At 53.8% G+C, this 14,769-nt stretch overlaps 4 protein-coding genes across 4 annotated transcripts; 1 reads left to right on the forward strand and 3 right to left on the reverse strand.

Moving 5' to 3' along the window:
* Positions 1-631: 631 nt before the first annotated feature.
* CTAM01_06776 (uncharacterized protein) lies at positions 632-2,114 on the reverse strand (the record flags this gene model as incomplete). Its single annotated transcript, XM_060522802.1, has 3 exons — positions 632-840; positions 950-1,797; positions 1,903-2,114. 3 exons carry the CDS (start codon positions 2,112-2,114, stop codon positions 632-634), a joined length of 1,269 nt encoding a protein of 422 aa, XP_060382647.1.
* Positions 2,115-4,751: 2,637 nt separating this feature from the next.
* On the forward strand, positions 4,752-7,261 carry CTAM01_06777 (phosphate transporter; the record flags this gene model as incomplete). Its single annotated transcript, XM_060522803.1, has 9 exons — positions 4,752-4,838; positions 5,002-5,090; positions 5,163-5,433; positions 5,515-5,536; positions 5,605-5,687; positions 5,745-5,962; positions 6,030-6,187; positions 6,305-6,778; positions 6,843-7,261. 9 exons carry the CDS (start codon positions 4,752-4,754, stop codon positions 7,259-7,261), a joined length of 1,821 nt encoding a protein of 606 aa, XP_060382648.1.
* Positions 7,262-7,501: 240 nt separating this feature from the next.
* Positions 7,502-9,819, reverse strand: CTAM01_06778 (glutathione S-transferase domain-containing protein; the record flags this gene model as incomplete). Its single annotated transcript, XM_060522804.1, has 6 exons — positions 7,502-7,882; positions 7,961-8,041; positions 8,131-8,314; positions 8,386-8,480; positions 8,552-9,071; positions 9,155-9,819. The coding sequence occupies 6 exons, from the start codon at positions 9,817-9,819 to the stop codon at positions 7,502-7,504; spliced, it is 1,926 nt and encodes a 641-aa protein (XP_060382649.1).
* Positions 9,820-10,469: 650 nt separating this feature from the next.
* On the reverse strand, positions 10,470-13,576 carry CTAM01_06779 (fungal specific transcription factor; the record flags this gene model as incomplete). Its single annotated transcript, XM_060522805.1, has 7 exons — positions 10,470-11,267; positions 11,318-11,560; positions 11,610-12,273; positions 12,325-12,594; positions 12,659-12,736; positions 12,796-13,156; positions 13,285-13,576. The coding sequence occupies 7 exons, from the start codon at positions 13,574-13,576 to the stop codon at positions 10,470-10,472; spliced, it is 2,706 nt and encodes a 901-aa protein (XP_060382650.1).
* Between the last annotated feature and the right edge of the window lie 1,193 nt (positions 13,577-14,769).

Below are 14,769 nucleotides of genomic sequence, written 5' to 3' on the forward strand. Positions count from 1 at the left end.
GGTCATCATCAGTAGACGTCGGCGGTGGAATGGTCAAGAGCCGAAGTGGGCGGTGTTGCCCTGGGCACCATGATCTGAGCTTCTTCTCGCTGCAAACGCCCGCCTTGGCCGGGTGTGGTGACGTTCCATGGTGCTATTGGACTTCTGGGGGCGGGGGTCTGCTGGGAGCTGGCAGCTACGGAACCCCGCGCCGTGCCTTGTCACCCCACCAGATAGCGCAGAAGTGGAGGCTCTGTGGGGCCTGTCAAACCTGTCAACGCCCGGACCCGGGAACCCAAAGCGGCGCCTTCTAGCCATGCAAATAACACACCACTTTTTGGAGTTGCCTGATGCAATACACCAAGCCCAGTTGCGAGCTCTTGCGTGGAACCATAACCCACCATCGCGCACTCCGTTGTGATGTCGATATTCCGCGAGCTGGGTGTCGATCAGGATTCGTTCCATCAGGATCCTGTGCAGCGTTACACCTCATAGGTATCTTCCCTTCTTGTGGATGACGGAAGTTGCAGAATAAGCCAGGTCAAACCCGAAGAGACGAGTCAGTCAATGGCAGCCCGACTCCTCTTATCCACTCGTTGTTCTGTGGCCTGAAACGGCTGCAGTTGAAGTTTGTCGTCGATCGAGGAGCCGTTCAAGCAGCCGAGTCAGACTCATAAGGATCTGGGGGCTCCACCACTGGCTCCAAGCCTCGAGAGATATCAGGGGACGGCAGTTCAGACATTTCTCCAGGAAGCATTTCCGGCGATGGCAGCTCAACATGGTGGGCAGGAAAAGGTATGCCGTGAAACTCGCTGTCGGAGCTGTGCGCTACGACCCAACTCTCCAAAAACCGAAGGTAATCTATTCCGTGTAAGTCAAATGTCCATATCCCTTCCCAAGGTGGGGTAGCAAGGGTGTGATAATTTCGCAACGAGGCGCTCAATGCCTGCTAAGAAGTGGTTCGCCATACCTTCACGTTTACTGAACTGTACGCCTATATAGCGAATATTCAGTGTGCCCGACGGTGCTCCGTCAGAAGTCGATGGGCCCCCTTGAGAACCGGAACGCACGCGGGGACGCATTCGTTGTGCCAGGTTGAAGCGTGAGCGGGAACTGCTGTTATCGGGAGCGCTGCTGCGTCGACTTCCGCGAACTGTCAAGCGGACCTGGCGGTGTCGATCGTCGCGGTTACGCAGTTCGCCCTCAAAATTGTGGATTTCGTATTCTCGATATTGCCGGCCACTCGCACGATTTGCAAGAACGGTCAGCGAGTGGTAAGTCGAGTATCGGTCCCTCCAGAGTTTGAGCCTCTGTACCAATCCCATGCCCCTAATATTACCAAAGCCGTCCGTTCTTCCGTGCTGATCGGACCAGACGACGTCAACATCGTAGTAATCAACCAAGTCTTTCCGACGAATATCTCCCTGGAAGCGTATAGAGCTTTCCACGGTGGTGAACTCGTACTTGACCTCGGTAAGGTGGTCATGAACCACCACACCTTCGCCGGTAGTGTATCTGACTCTATGTGGCTCGCGAAAGCTGACAAAAAGCTCGAGTTCGCAAGAATCTGTGTATGGACGATGACGGGCGTGCAAGGTATGAGGAAAGATGTCGGCGGGCACGTCGGACGGAACTAAACTATGGTCAGAATGATGGCCCCTGGCTCGGATGATTGATGCGGGGGATGAGGTACGGAAGTGTTCAAGAAGCTCGCTCTGGTAGCTGCACTGCCATAGTACGCGACGCTGCTCGGAGCCGACAACCTCCCAAGGGCCAAGATAAACCGTGCGCTCGTTGGGGGTATTCTCAAAGAGGGTTCTGAAGATCAACAAGAGTCAGAAAGGGGCAAAGACTACTTTCGAGATGTATGGTTACGGAGATTTGGAAAGAGGGGCTTCGAATCGAGTAGTAGAAAAATGGTACATAGTTGCTTGATAGCCTGGAGGTCCAAGATCCAGAGGATGAAGAGAGGCGTGCGGTGCTGAGGCCTCGGAGGTGAGGGCCGATATCGTCGAGGCGCCTGACGTTGGTGTCCAGGTCGAGTCAATGGGGCTTGCGTATGGCTGGCCGTAGGAAGGGGGCCGGCCAAGGGAGGAGGAGGTAAAAGACGAGCCGGAGGAAGACGAGGCGGCCATGCTTGAAAGGCCTTGGCCTAGTTCTTGTCTCGGAGCCTTGTCAACAAATCAATAAAAGGCTGCGGGGAGTTGAGATGGCAATCATGGCATGGTGTTGGAGATTGGAGTATATGGCCGATTCGTCTGGCGGTTCGAAATCGTGTGGTCGTCGGGAGGGTAAGCGCGCTTAGATCTCGGGACGGATGCATTCAAACGGCGGGAGGATGCGACGGCGAGAAGGTATACGGGTGCCAATTCCTCGCTCGAGGTAACGATGGTCCTGGAGCTTTGCACGGGGCGAAGGGACGACAGGCGCTGCACCTAGCATCAAACTAATGTTGGGAAAGGACGATAAGGCGGATGGCTGTGTCGCAGACGGAGAAGGAACGAGGGGCGCCGAGGCAAGTGACGGCCGGCAGGGTGCAAGCTTGATATTTCTGAGATAGTACGGATAGTGGCGCCTAAGAGGTCGGGTACCGTTAGAGAAATCTAATAGCCAAGCCGTCAGCAAAGCAGGTGCCAATACCAGTGCCGGGAACGGGGCCGGTGGAGGTTGTGACCTGGCACAAGACTAGCACGGCGCCGTGGTAAAGCGAGGCTTGATGTTGGAGAAGAGTTAACTACCTTGGGTAATTGAGTTGGTATGGTTGAAGCAGACAAAGACGCGGCTTCCGAAAGTCAAGCGAGGATGGGGGACGATTTGACGGACGGAGCGGGGTCGCAATATGTTGGTGGTGAAGGGCCGGGTGCGGAGTCAGATGGCAGACGAGGGGGGATCCCGTCTGTTGGCGGATGGACTTTGGTAGATGAAGGGCAGGCAAATAAGGGGGAAGGACGTTCGGAACAGTACCTTACCTTACTGCGACGGGATGCCCAGCATGCAGTAAGGTAGGAGGGAAATGGGTAGTGGTGGGCAATGGGAATACCACAGGGTCCCGGGTGCGGACGAGGATCCGAAGAATTGGTCGGGTACCGCCGTACCGGAGACTAAAATTGTCAACGGTCCGCCGGTAAACTGTCTCGCTTACCTCAACCAATTGTGTAGGCTTCAACCGTAATTCTCTCTTTCACCCATCTGCCCTACCTACCTAGTTTATGCACCCATGGCCGGGTACTCAGTCTCAGAGCAACATGAAGCATGCTCCAGTCTAGCATTTGCGATGCAGCGTACCCAAGGTAAATGAGTGCTACGTTGTACCACGGGAAGGAACCCTATCTTCGGTATCGGTACAGAGTACCTACAGTAGATACCTTCCCTACCAAAGGTAAGGTAGACAATGGGATTTACGGATGGGGATACCGCGAGATGGATCGAGTATTGAAGTACTGCGTAGGTGGGGTTGGACGTACCAAATCCAGTTCAAGGTGCCCGCCGCCGTCAGGTTGGGTCGGCCAATGACAGCGCCTGAAGCGACGGCATGCTCAAGCGACTGGTACTGGGAATTCCCGTCATGCTCTCAGCTCAGTGCCCACCTACTTGTACATGGCCCATGCCCCTACTGAACTATTCTGGTCCAGTCTAGCCTGTTCCTCCTGCCACCATGTCTGCTGCCAGTAGGCTGCGCACCTGCTCAACGCTCAACATGATGGCTCCATGTACGGGCGTAACGGATCGAGCTCTTGCAGTTCATAGTCACACTGTCAGAAGCCTGAGAACTTAGTGTCTGTCAGGCCAAGTTTGGGGATCACGATGTTCAGCGAGGCAATGCAAGTGGTGCGTGCTTAGATAGCTCGACATCTCCCTGCCCGTCTCACGTTAACCTAAGCCCAAGGTAGCTTTCTTTGACGCCGGAGCATGCATGTTCACTCACTATCGATGTTCAACTACCTCATCCCGAGGATATGGCCAGTCCTGGTCAGTTAGACATAGCACTGGGCTCGGTTGAGAGACGCAATATCGACTATTGACAGCCTCTAGACGAATACGGCCACATTGGTTGGTTGCTAATAGGTGGGGGTCATTGTCAATGGAAAGTTGCTTACCTTACCTTAATTGAACCAGGGGATTCTGTCAAGATTTGCCGCAACCTTTTTCTTGCCTCGCCGAAAACCAGAATCCAAGCCTGCGGTTTCCTACCTTACCTAGGTACCTACTCACTTAGTCTTTTCAGCGCTTGGCAGCCCTCGGTCAGCCTGCTCTGTGGTTAGCGTCCTGTCCTGTCCTGTCCTGTCAACCTTACCTTCTTACTCAACGTTCCTTGCCCGGCTTCACTCTTTCTTCGTTTGATCACCTTAGGACTGAGTTGCTCCCGAGTGTTCCTTCAGGCCCTCTTCCCATCGTTTCCGCACCATCATTTATGACTCCTACTCGACAAAATCATCTCTTTACACTCAATCAACCCAATGGCCTTTTGTCAACTACGTTTGCGATTAAGATACCCTTGCTTGTAGATGGGTCCCGCTCACTGCGACCCATACTTCCACCTCCCCAATCCGACTATCCGACCTCTCCTGCATCTAAGCATAACACGCGCTGCTGCGTGAGCCTGTCTCGCCTCATACTCTGGTAGCGCAGCACTTTTCAATTCAAGGGTTGACTGTGTATTATAGCTACTGCCCCGTATCACAAGTCTCACTTCGCTCAACGAAGCCGTGCCTCCCTATTCTCATCCACCGATCGTAGGTAGTGAATCACCTCGAGAAAGTCGAGCGGCAGCCATGTCGGCTTTGCCCGACCCTCTCGTGAGAAGAAACCGGGGCTACTTAGGCAGTGACAGCTCCGCCTTGTCCGCTCGCGATATTCAGGTACGTTCACTTACCGATTTCGTCCCGTCTCTGGTTTCCTGTTCCTACGCCACCACTCGCCTCGGTGCGCCTTTAGCTCTTACTTAGCCTCATCCCGCACCTTGACAGCTGCTTCGATCCTTCATCGCATCTTACATCGGACGTTAGCTCATCATTCTTCCAGGACCGCAGTCAGTTGCGTTATGAGCTCGATCTCAACTCGTGGAACCTGCGTATTTGGGGCGTAGCCGCATCGGGTTTTCTAACAGATTCGTGAGCTATCCTCTCAATGCTCTCACCTAGAATGTGATCATCCAACAGCAGTACATTGACTATATTGCGTAGCTACAACCTCTTTTCCACAAATGTTATTCTTGCCTCCATAGCATTTGTGTACTGGCCTTCACCCGGCGAAAGATGGCAAGGGCTGCTCATCAACTTCTTCACTCTTCTGGGATCCGTGATTGGTCAATTGCTCTTTGGCTTTCTGGCCGACTTCTATGGACGAACACGCCTTTATGGCATTGAGCTTGTACTTGTCATTGTGTCGACAATTGGTGTTGCCACTAGCAGCTATGGCTTCGATGACATGAGCTTCTTGGCTCTTTTCATCTGGGTGAGTTACTACCGCCGGTTTCACTTCTCTTCTCCACTCTCCGTTGAGGACCTTCTCAGCTGACATCTGGAACTCTTATAGTGGCGCTTCGTGATGGGTATCGGTGAGCAACCAAGTTCGGCCGTTCCGTTGATTCGGCTCGAACAACCACGACTAACTCAAGAACAAAAGGCATCGGTGCCGAGTATCCCCTTAGCGCAGTCATAACCTCAGAATGGTCGAGCACTCAGTCCAGGGGAACTATGATCTCTTCTGTCAGTCAGCGAGTAACTTCTAAGTCCTAGGACCTCACTACTAACCAAAAGTGTTAGACATTCATGATGCAGCCCATAGGCCAAGCTCTTGCCCAACTTGTCGGCCTCTGGGTTCTCGTCGGTCGTGACAAAAGCGAGGGCCTACAAGCCATGCAGTGTGGCCTCGACACGAAATATGATAGGGAATGTCGCCGCGCCGTCGATGGCATTTGGCGCATCGTCATCGGCTCTGGCGCCGTCCCCGCTCTTTTAGCCATCATTTTCCGGTTCTTTTTGTTCGACTGCGGATTATACAGTCTCGAGGTCAGGAACAAGCCCGGTATCGCCTTGAGAAACACGCAGAGTATACGGCGCTCCTGCTGGCGCGACAGCCGGCTACCCCATGACCCCTCAAGATGGGATGCAACCATCCAACTCACAACAGCCTATGCCCATCCAATTTTCTAAGCAGGATCTTTACAGGTACTTCATCGAAGACGGAAATTGGTACTACCTACTAGGTGAGCTCTTCGCCCAATTCTCTACGGGTTGGATTACGAGACATCGTCTCGGGTCTTGAGAGTTCACAGTTGTGGCCTCTTGTGTTTGACAGCACACATAGACTAACCATGACGCAGGCACCGCTGCAACATGGTTTTTCCTTGATGTAAGCTTCTATGGTCTCAGTCTTGACAATAGAGGGACTCTGTCAGACATGTGGGCGACCACGGGACCGACGCCCATCGACGACCGGCTACCGTGCTGGAACTCCAAGTTTCCTGACGGCAACGCAACCGCACGACTATGGAGCCAGACCGGCCTTCCGGTCTGGCAGACGGACGCAACTCTACCTTGCAACACCATCTATGATGTGCTTCTGGAACAGGCCAAGCAGTATTTGTTGACTGTGTCCATCGCCTCGATCGCCGGCAGTGCCTGTTTTGTCGTCGCTGCCAATAGGATCCCGAGAAGACTTTGGCTCACAGTTTCCTTTTTCGTTCTGGCTATACTATTTGTCATTACGGGTTGTGTATACTATGGCGTCAACAGAACCCCCGGAGCGCCGGCGACTGTCGTATTTGTGGCGCTATGCCACTTCATGTTCAACTTTGGTACGTGTCTTCTCGATTGCTCACATGCCGGCAGCAACTGACAGATGGTTTTTTGTTCCTCCAGGGGCAAACACCCTGACCTTCATCATCCCAGCGGAAATCTTCCCAACCTGTTACCGCTGCACCTGCCACGGCATCTCCGCTGCCGCCGGAAAGCTGGGCAGCATCGTGGCCCTCCTCGTCGTGTATGGCATCAACTCGTCCTACACCGCCGTCAATCGGCAGGGACTCATCTTTTTGCTCTTTGGCTCCTTTGTCGCCGTCGGCGCCGTCTTCTCTTGGGCCTATCTGCCCGACTCCCAGCGGTGGGTCATTGACGAGGACACCGGGCGGCGCGTGCTGGAGCAGAAAACGCTCGAGGAGCTGGGAGAGGGGCGTGAGAGGGCGAGGCAACTAGGCGAGGTGATTACTGTCAAGGAAAAGTGGCATGATCTGAAGAGGAGGAGGGTGTCGCCTTCGCCTTCGCAGGCAACGAATCCGTAAGAATAATGTTTTGAACAGTTGGGGATTAAGCCATCTTTCAGGATACCTAGGATGAATAGTCTGGTTCGAATAATTTGGCTTGAGGGCAGTGGAAATCTTGACCTGTTTTTTTTTTCGGCCAATCCACATACATAATCATTGTGATCTGTTTCACTACGCACCATCCTTCTCGTCCCCCAAGTAGTTATGTTCACGCTTATCACCCATCCAACAAGCAAAAACTTCCTCCCCAAACGGTCTTCAAATGCTCAGCTGTCCATCCGGATCAAGAGCCACCTGCAAAAACTCCACAGTCTCAGCATACACAGCTTTCCCGCTCGTCGTAGCCTGTACGTGCACGTTGCTCTCGAGCGCGTCAAGCCACTTCGCCCAGCGCAAACCCGGCGCGGGCGCAGGCCACCCGCACATCGGCTGCAGGACGCGCGAGAGACGGACGGCAAAGGGCGCAAAGTGTACGTCAACGAGGGACATTGTGTTGCCCAGAAAGAACGGTCCTTCCTCGTCGGCGGCGAGGACGAGGTCCTTGATCGCGTTTTGGAGGCGCTCAATGTACTGCGGTCGCAGGGTCGGATCAGGGCTGCGGAGGAGGCGGTAGAATGCTGGGGCGAGACGGGTGTTTATCTAAGGTTGGATACTCTGTGTTAGGACTATGATGGTGCTGATGCTTGCCTAGAAGACAAGGGAGGGAGTATGACTGACGTGACCTATCCATTGTCGACAATTTGCGCGGAGCTTTACGTCGGATGGGAAGAGTGGGATGGTACTGTCCATGTCTTCGAGCTGTATAGCCGGCAATGTTGCGAATGATTAACAAAGAGGGAGTTCCATGAGGAAGGGGCATGCGCATCTGCGGAGGAGTTTAGACTGACATATTCCAATATCACGCCGCTGTCGGCACAAGCCCAGTCGCCCTGCCGTATCGCAGGGACGGTTCCCCTGGGATTTGCTTCCAGCAGCGGTTGCGAGGCGGCCACCTTGTAGGGATCTTCTTCGCAGTACTGGTACGCTAGGCCCTTTGCTTCGAGTGCGATCCAGACGCTCTGAGAAAAGGGGCTGAAGGGAGGGAGGTAATTAGATTGATAGATGAGAGACAGATGGAGAGTTCTGCCAGAGAAAGGACGAACCAGTAACATGCGGAATACAGCTTCAGATCGCTCTCTTTCTCATGCTTCTTGATGGTCCAGTGAGCTCGGCCCGTTGCCTTTCTAGGCCCATCATTCTATTTCAGCGACATGGTATCAGTTTCTGGGGAGGCATCTTCACTATCAGCGTAATGTAAGTAACCCTCACCTTGGCTGCATCGGTCTTATGCTTGGCAAGATACCGCTGTATACTATTCTTCTTCACCTCGTCGCTCTTGGCTAGGGTATGCTGATGCGGTCCAGAGATGCCGCTGACGCTGATGTGGCCATTAACCCGCTGAATTGTCCAAAACTTCTGCCCGGGCGCGGGCAAGTTGTTCGGCGTGGCGGGCGCGACCCTCAGCTCCCTCTCCCCGGGCGGCGCGAGCACGGTGTGCGCCCCGTTGAGCGCCTGGCCGCCGTTCAGAGGCACGTAGGTGCCGTCGTCGACGTCGTGGAGGGTGGCGCCCGGGAAATACTCTGTGATCTTGATCTTGACGTCGCACAGGTTGAGCTTGCGCGAGATGCGGTTGCGGCGCTTCTTGGTCGGGTCGTCGGACTTTTTGGTGCCGGGAGGGCGGCCCTTGAGGCGGCAGTCCCAGTAGTGCGAGATGAAGGGCTTCTTCTTGTAGTTTTGGGTCGAGCGGTGGGAGTAGACATTGTCTACGTGTGGAAAGTAGGTTTCGAATCTTTTGACATGGTTAGACAATGGTACCTTGGGGTTGTTGGGCAATGCTGCTGCAGCTGCGGCTGGAGTAGGGGAATAACGGACTGCTCATGAGTGAGAATGATGAGGCCATCTGCGTCAAACAGCTTCTGCCGCCACTCATCGAGGTTCGGGGGGTCGAGGACCCATTTTGTGCTCAAAAGACTGCCGTGTGGCCTCCATCCGGGGGTAGTGGTACCGTCGATAGGGATGAATCCGGCGGGCCCGACGAGAGACTCGCCCGTCTCAATCGTAATGGCTTCTGGCATTGCAAGGCCCGGCGCCAAAATACCAAACTGGCCATGCTGAACTGGCGATGGCTCCATCACGGGGCCATGGATTAACCGGTGTGAAATATTGGACGGTGACGGGCCCGTTGGTCCAAAACCACTGCCACCGACACCAGGCACTGCTACAGCATGCTGCTGCTCAGTTTGCCCGTCTGCGGCAGAAGTTATATGTACATCCTGATCTCGTGAGAGCTCGGCATGAAATACCGATTGGTGGGCCTCCATCCCAGACATGTCGATGGAAGACCCGTTGTTAGTAGGGGGGCCGGAGCCGGGGCGGAAGTGGGTTACGGCACCGGCATCGGCACCGGTAGCAAAAGGCGGAGGTGGCGGTGGCGGCTGCTGTAGCTGCTGGGCAGCGGGGTGGAGACTATGCGGAGGGATGGTCTCGCCCCTGCTCGCTGGAGAGACTTCAAACGGCGAGGACGGACCTGCTGGCATTTGACGCACGCGGGTGGGTGTTCAAAAAGATGCGGCGTGTTGCTGCTTTAATGCGTCGTGCCTTCGTCGACGCCGCAGTGGTTGGGGAAAAGTGGATGACGAGTGTTGGTCGACGTTGGGTGCCCAGTGGTTTTACCTCAGCAACGTGCGGCCGGGGTGCGGCAAGGCGGCAACTGGTGCACGGGCCCGACGAGCTTTGGCCATCGCAACCACCATCACCAGCACCACGAACGCTACTTCATCAGGGGCTGCCATTTCATGTCTACGGGCACCGTCAACTGTGGTCAGGCAGTCCTCTTCTTGTTAAGTTCTTTTACTTACATGAGATGAGATGGCGTCAAATTTGTTCAAATTACCTTAGATGGCATCTGACGAAATATCAGTCAATCATACATCAGCCATTCTGTCCGTGGGAGTCGTGTGGTTTATTCATGAGTCCTGCAGTAATCTCAGATCAACGCTCTCAACCGTTTGCCTGCCTCTGCTAGTGCGGTCAGTGAGTCCCGTATTATACACATCCAAGACCGTCGATTTCCATTCGACATCATCTAGTATCAACTGCCGTATTTTGAAACATAAAAAATAATCCAAAATGGCTTCGTGGCCGTGAACTCCTTACTCCGTGACCTGATCAGTCAATTAACAACCGCTCAGTTTGTCGCATCCCACGATGAAAGATCCATTGCATCCATCGGCCCCATATTCATCAGTGATCGAAGTACACCCTCGGCGACAGGCGTCATGCCCGTCTGTCCCTGCAAGTCGCCCCAGCCATTCGGCATTCCAAAATCCGCTCCAGGTGTATCAGGCATAGAAAACCTTTGATTCGGCGTCAGCCCAGTGCGGATGCCAAAACCGCCCGCATCGTTGAAGTAGTTAGTATTTGCGTCTACGCTCCCTCGAGCGTTGTTGTTTGATTGTGTCGTAGCTGCGTTGGCATCGAAAGAGTTCCTCCCGGACCCATCGAGTCCGCCTGCCATAGTCACTCGCGGATCTGAAGCAGTCGAGTTCGGTGTTGGCCGGTTAGACTGGTCACCGTCTGGTGAACCGGACATGTTGTTGTCGCCACTGCTTTCGCTTTGTCCGAATCCAGTAACACGGCCACTGCTTGATCCCGATTTGTCGTACATGGACCCGGAGCTCGGTGTCAATGAGTTTCCATGCAATGGGAGGTTGTTGGTACTGTTTGAACCATACAATAGAGATGCCTCTGCGGACAACCAGCCGCCTGGACCACCGAGATTAGTCGTCGCAGAGGCAGAGATGGGAGCGCTTTCGTCATTCTGGCCAGGCTCAACGATGTTCGGCGCATTGGCGGCATTCCCATCATCATCCACAGTCTTCATGAAGTGACACTCGTTACGGTAGGACATGATACCCTGAACGCCTTCCGGATCGTCACACACAGCACCACTCTTGGCGGTGCCGTTGCCGCTGGCCGAGCCGGGCTGTCAAACGATTAGCACATGTAAAACCACCGAGAAGATTGTTCACTCACGCTTTCACCGCTGCGGGGAAATGCCGTCTTGAGTTTTGGTATTCTCATAGCAAGGGCTTCTAAGTCAACGTCCAACTGCACAAGGAACGATTCTGTGAGAGGGTTCCTTCTCTTTAGTGCGTTCATGGCTGAGAGAAGGAACCTTAATGAGTCGGCTGTTTGGCTATCGTCTGGACGACTCTTGAGATATTGAACAAATACCCTTGCTGCAACGTAAAGACAGAAGGATATAAAGGGGTTCATCTGGGACTTGTTAGTACCTCAGGTCTCACAAGACACTTGCTGGACATACCGCTGAGAGGTCCATGTGTGAGATCATTCTCATGATACTCGCGATCTCGTTTGCCGCTGTAATACAGCGCACCTTGCTTTCTGCACTGACTGAAGCCGGAAGTTTGTTCTTATCTGCCTTGAAGATGGCGGCCTGGTGCAGACAGATTGTCGATGTGTGGATGCTCATATTGGTGAAGACGATGTTAGGGTTGCCCAGACCAATGGGAAGCTTGAGGTGCGACGGCAAACAGAGAGAAGTGTTGAGAAGGATGTTGTCCATGTTGCGGTGCCGCTTCCAGAACTCGCCGTTGAGGTCGTGGTCTCGGTCATCGGGGTCAGGCCGGTGCAAGTGAATCAGGTTGCGGCCAAAGAGGCATGCCATCAGTACGATGCCTCCAAAAGAGGAGAGTTTGCCAGCCCCGGACGGGCTCATGCAGTCTTGCAGCGACTGCGTCTGCTCGGGTCGGCTCATGTCGAAAGACTCCTCGGTACAAGGCAGGTTTGTCATGATGTCCTTTTCATCCACCGTCATCGGCCACCCAGTGCCAATACTTGCGTAGCGATCTTCGCAAAATGCCATCCAAAAGGTACGTCGTCTCTCCTCACGCTCGGTCCAATCCCTCGGCGGTGGAAGACACTGCTTCACGTCCAATCCGGCACCATCGAGACGGTGCAGGCCAATCCTGAGCACAATTTAGCTATCGAGTCCTGATTGGTAGATATCATGAGCTCACATTTGACACAGGCGAATGGCAGAACCCGTGCTCATCCAAGCTCTCGGAAAGTACATCATCTTGAATTCGTATGAGGCAAGCAGCACATGGGTCTGAGCATGAGCCACAGATATCATGTGCTCGCCATAGCCTTTGATGTAATCTGCCTCGACATACTTACGAGCTCTTTGATAGAACAAGTCTTTGAGGTCGAGGTATTTTTCAGTGATTGAGCACGACAAGGTCCAGATGGCATATCGTAGTGCAACTGGCGGTCGTTGATTTGGAGCCCTACCGGTCACGTCAGTATGGGTTAAGCCGCTTTCAAACATGGCTAGCTGGATGGGGCCCGTACAAGTTCATGGCTGCTAGATATCTATACTTGTGGATCATAGGCACGGATGGATGAACCTTTTCAAAGAAGATTTGGTGGCTGCGAAGCAAGCGTCAGTGAGTACGGTGACCTTGAGGAGATATCGTGATGATACTGACAGCTCATCGATAGTTTCCTGTGGAGGAAGAGGTTCTTCAAGGCCCAGTCCAATCATTTCCCAAGTGAAGTTGCTCCCGGCGTTGCTCATGCCTATTGACATGCTCGAGTTGAAGTTGAAATCATCCATAGGAGGGGCAGCCGCATTCTGGGCCTGAGGAGACTCGCCGGTGAAGCGCCATCGGTCGACGTCGTGGTCGCCGCCGAGACCAAGAGTGGGATTAGGAATACTGTAACTAGTCGGAGCGGCAGTAGTTCGGCTACGATTCGCTGCAGCTGCGTCCAAGTTGTGAGGTATGTTGGAGGAGGGATTGGATGGCACGGGGGGAGGGTCTTGGGTCTTGAGCAGGGTTTCGACTTGTTCTATACAGGGTGTAAAGACGTTCAGTCAGTCAAGGCGATGGACAGCAACACACGGGGAAAAGAAGAAGACGTGGAACGAGGAAGGCAAAGGTCAAAAAAGAGCAAGGCGCAAAGACGGGAATGCTCACTCAGTCGTTCCTCTAGAGCCTTGACATATCCTCGCTTGGGGCCACTCTTCCTGCGAACCTCATCGTAGGCGCAAGAATGGCCAAGCCTGGCGCAAGTGCTGCAACTGGGCCGCACTCCGTCACACTTCAACTTGCGCTTTCGGCATATCATACATGCTAGGCGCTTCGGCTTGGGAACGTTGCTGTTATCGGCGGCCCCTTCTCGACCATTGGATTCGGCGTCTGGGCTGTGAGGGCGTTTGTGGGAGTTGGCGCCATTTGTATCTGGCGGCGTGGGTGTACTTGAGGACATGATGGAAGGCAAAGTCTCAGCGAATCCAACTACTAATTTAATATCCGCCGATCGTACGGTCGGGCAATCCGAAGGATGATTGTGGACGAAGCAGGGCGATTTCTCTTGTTATCGGAGGGCGAAACCGAACGTAAAGATGCCCTCAATCCATAGGCGCACGCGCGCACAATTACAACGGATACGGCTGCTGACTGTCGTGTTTCGTTCTAGTCGAGGCTCGTCGCACAAAGGGTGAAACGTCGTGAAGCGCTTCGAAATGGGATTAACGTCGAGAAAAAGTTTCTAGGTATTCGTACGGAGTTTGGTGTTGCAGAATATGTCAAGTCGAAAGGGGAAAAAGGCAGAGGTCGTCGGTGACTGGTAGTGTAGGCAAAGGTGAAAGAGCGAAGAGGGCGGGCGGAGAATGGGTTATCGGTCGTCGTTGGGGCGGTGGAGAGGAGAGTGGAGGGTACCTAGGTAGGCGTACGAAGTAGAGGAGACGGGGAGAAGGAAGCAGTGTCGGGTCTGTCAGGAGCGCGAGATTTGGGGTTGAGAAGCAAGGATGGATAGAAGCGGAGGATTAGGTGCAGTGGTGCAGCTGAGCGTGAGGTTAGGTGGTAGGTACCAGGCCAACTGCGTAGTATGGTACCTACTCAAGGGCACTTACTGAGGGGCTGGCTGGCCATTAGCATCTCTCATCAGTCCATACCTAGGTAGGACTCCTCAAGTTGCGACTAAGGTACCACCCAATTACTGTGTAGTGTGGGAGACTCGAGCGTCTGGCAGTCAGTCTGCGAGTACAGTAGCGATACGGCCTTGCCGCCATACCCCTTCCAGCCGAGCCCATGATTAATAAGGTACTCCGTATCCCGTACCTTCGATTAAGTCCAAGTACATTATGGACATGGGCCCCTAGCTTTCTGTACCTACCGCAAATGTCCACTCCATCTACTCCGTACCTACATACGCGGTTATGATATGCCCAGCACGATGGACAATCCGTGGACGGTGGACGCCACGAAAACCGTACTGCCTACCTAGGCGTTTGACATTTCGTGGGCACTTTATTCTAAATCACTTCGAGGCGTGAATAATGAAGTATTCGCGTCTAATTCTTAGGTGTGTATCCATACAGTAGCGAATGCCCACCACGACTAATCAGCTGGTGAGACACCGAGAAACCCTGCACATATGTATGCCTAGTGGGCAGTGCC

This window comes from Colletotrichum tamarilloi, assembly GCF_030869305.1.
Source record: "Colletotrichum tamarilloi strain Tom-12 chromosome Unknown Scaffold_19.1, whole genome shotgun sequence".
NCBI classification, from domain to species: domain Eukaryota; kingdom Fungi; phylum Ascomycota; class Sordariomycetes; order Glomerellales; family Glomerellaceae; genus Colletotrichum; species Colletotrichum tamarilloi.